Source organism: Salvia splendens, chromosome 5, assembly GCF_004379255.2.
Source record: "Salvia splendens isolate huo1 chromosome 5, SspV2, whole genome shotgun sequence".
Classification (NCBI taxonomy): domain Eukaryota; kingdom Viridiplantae; phylum Streptophyta; class Magnoliopsida; order Lamiales; family Lamiaceae; genus Salvia; species Salvia splendens.
The window spans coordinates 35,609,228-35,610,580 of NC_056036.1; the positions used below are offsets into that span (position 1 = coordinate 35,609,228).

The 1,353-nt window shown below is 47.7% G+C and overlaps 1 protein-coding gene across 1 annotated transcript; it reads right to left on the minus strand.

The window, feature by feature from the left end:
- Nucleotides 1-828, minus strand: LOC121803206 (zinc finger protein ZAT6-like). Its single transcript, XM_042202902.1, has one exon. The coding sequence runs from the start codon at nucleotides 716-718 to the stop codon at nucleotides 116-118; it is 603 nt and encodes a 200-aa protein (XP_042058836.1). The 5' UTR covers nucleotides 719-828; the 3' UTR covers nucleotides 1-115.
- Nucleotides 829-1,353: the final 525 nt, after the last annotated feature.

Genomic DNA, 1,353 nt, shown 5'->3' on the forward strand with positions numbered 1-1,353 from the left:
TAATAACACAATAAAAGCCTAATTTGATTAATGAATCAAAGAATCCAATCATGTGTACAAATAATTCTATCTAGCTAGTAAAAAGTTATAATTATGCATTCCAACAGATATATATTTATTTGTATAAAGGCGGCAGCGCACTTTCGACTTCTTCATCACAGTGTAGCTCTGGCGACGGCGGCGGCGGCGGCATGTTCAAATCGAAATCCCGAGCCACGGCGGCGGTGGAGGAGGTGGTGCGGCTCTTGGCCGCACTCCCGCCGATCACGCCTTCGTAGTGCCTCCGCTTGTGCCCACCGAGGGCCTGCCCCGTCCCGAACCGCTTGTGGCAAATTGAGCACTCGTGGATCCGCCCGCTAGGGTTTAACGCCGCGGCGGCGGAGTGATTGCTTTCGTCCGACGCCGCCTTGCCGCGATGGCTGGCCTTGTGGCCTCCCAGCGCTTGGTATGAAGGGAAAGCCTTGTCGCACACGCTACACTTGTAATTTGCGGCGGCGGATTTGGGCGATTCCTCGGCTCCGGCGACGCTTTTGATGTCTTCTCCGGGAGCGGCGCCGGAGCGGGCGAGCATGACGAGGCAGACGGCGAGGTACTCGTCTTCCGACTGATCGCGGCGCTTGGAGCGTTTGGATTTAGGCCACTGCATAGCGCCGCAGGGCTCGACGTCGTCGAAGCGGCGGGAGAGGGCGGAGGAGGAGTTGAGAGCGTCGAGAGCCATCGCTGGAGAGAGAGAGAGAGAGAGAGAGAGAGGGAGAATGTTTTTTTTTGTTGGAGTGAGAGAGTGAGGGGAAAGAAAGGGTGGGAAGGGGGATTTATATATGGGCTAAGTTGGGTGTTGCGTGGGGAGTGGCGGTGGGGGAGTTGTATTGGATTATGTATAAATTTGTAGAGAGATTGTTTTGGCTTCTATAATCTAATTCTTTAATCATATAATCCTACAATTGAATTAATCAAGAGTGAAAAGAGTCTATCTACCCAAGTAATGAGAGATCACACACGTCTTTGCGTATTAGTTTGGTGGAAAAGAAAAGGGAATAATTTGAGGTCAAAGTTGAGTGGGAGTGGGAGTAGGGCAATTATATGTTAGGTTAATAGTGATTATGTGGCCTTATCTCTAAACAGAATATATGTGTATGTGTGTATGAGAGAGAGATATATATGACCAGTGACCGACCTATGGGGTTTGGACATAAGCAATTACGCCTCCAATTCTAGCAAAAAACTCTCTTTAACCAATAATAAAACAAAAATTGAGGTGGAATAATTACTATCATCGAATTAATTACTGTATTTGGATAGTTACTTCATTCCGGATTTTGATTTCCGCAATTAAGAAAATTAATGATATTTGTT

What these genes read in the sequence shown, in the direction of transcription:
- LOC121803206 (XM_042202902.1), bottom strand. Translation starts at nt 718, where the DNA reads ATGGCTCTCGACGCTCTCAACTCCTCCTCCGCCCTCTCCCGCCGCTTC.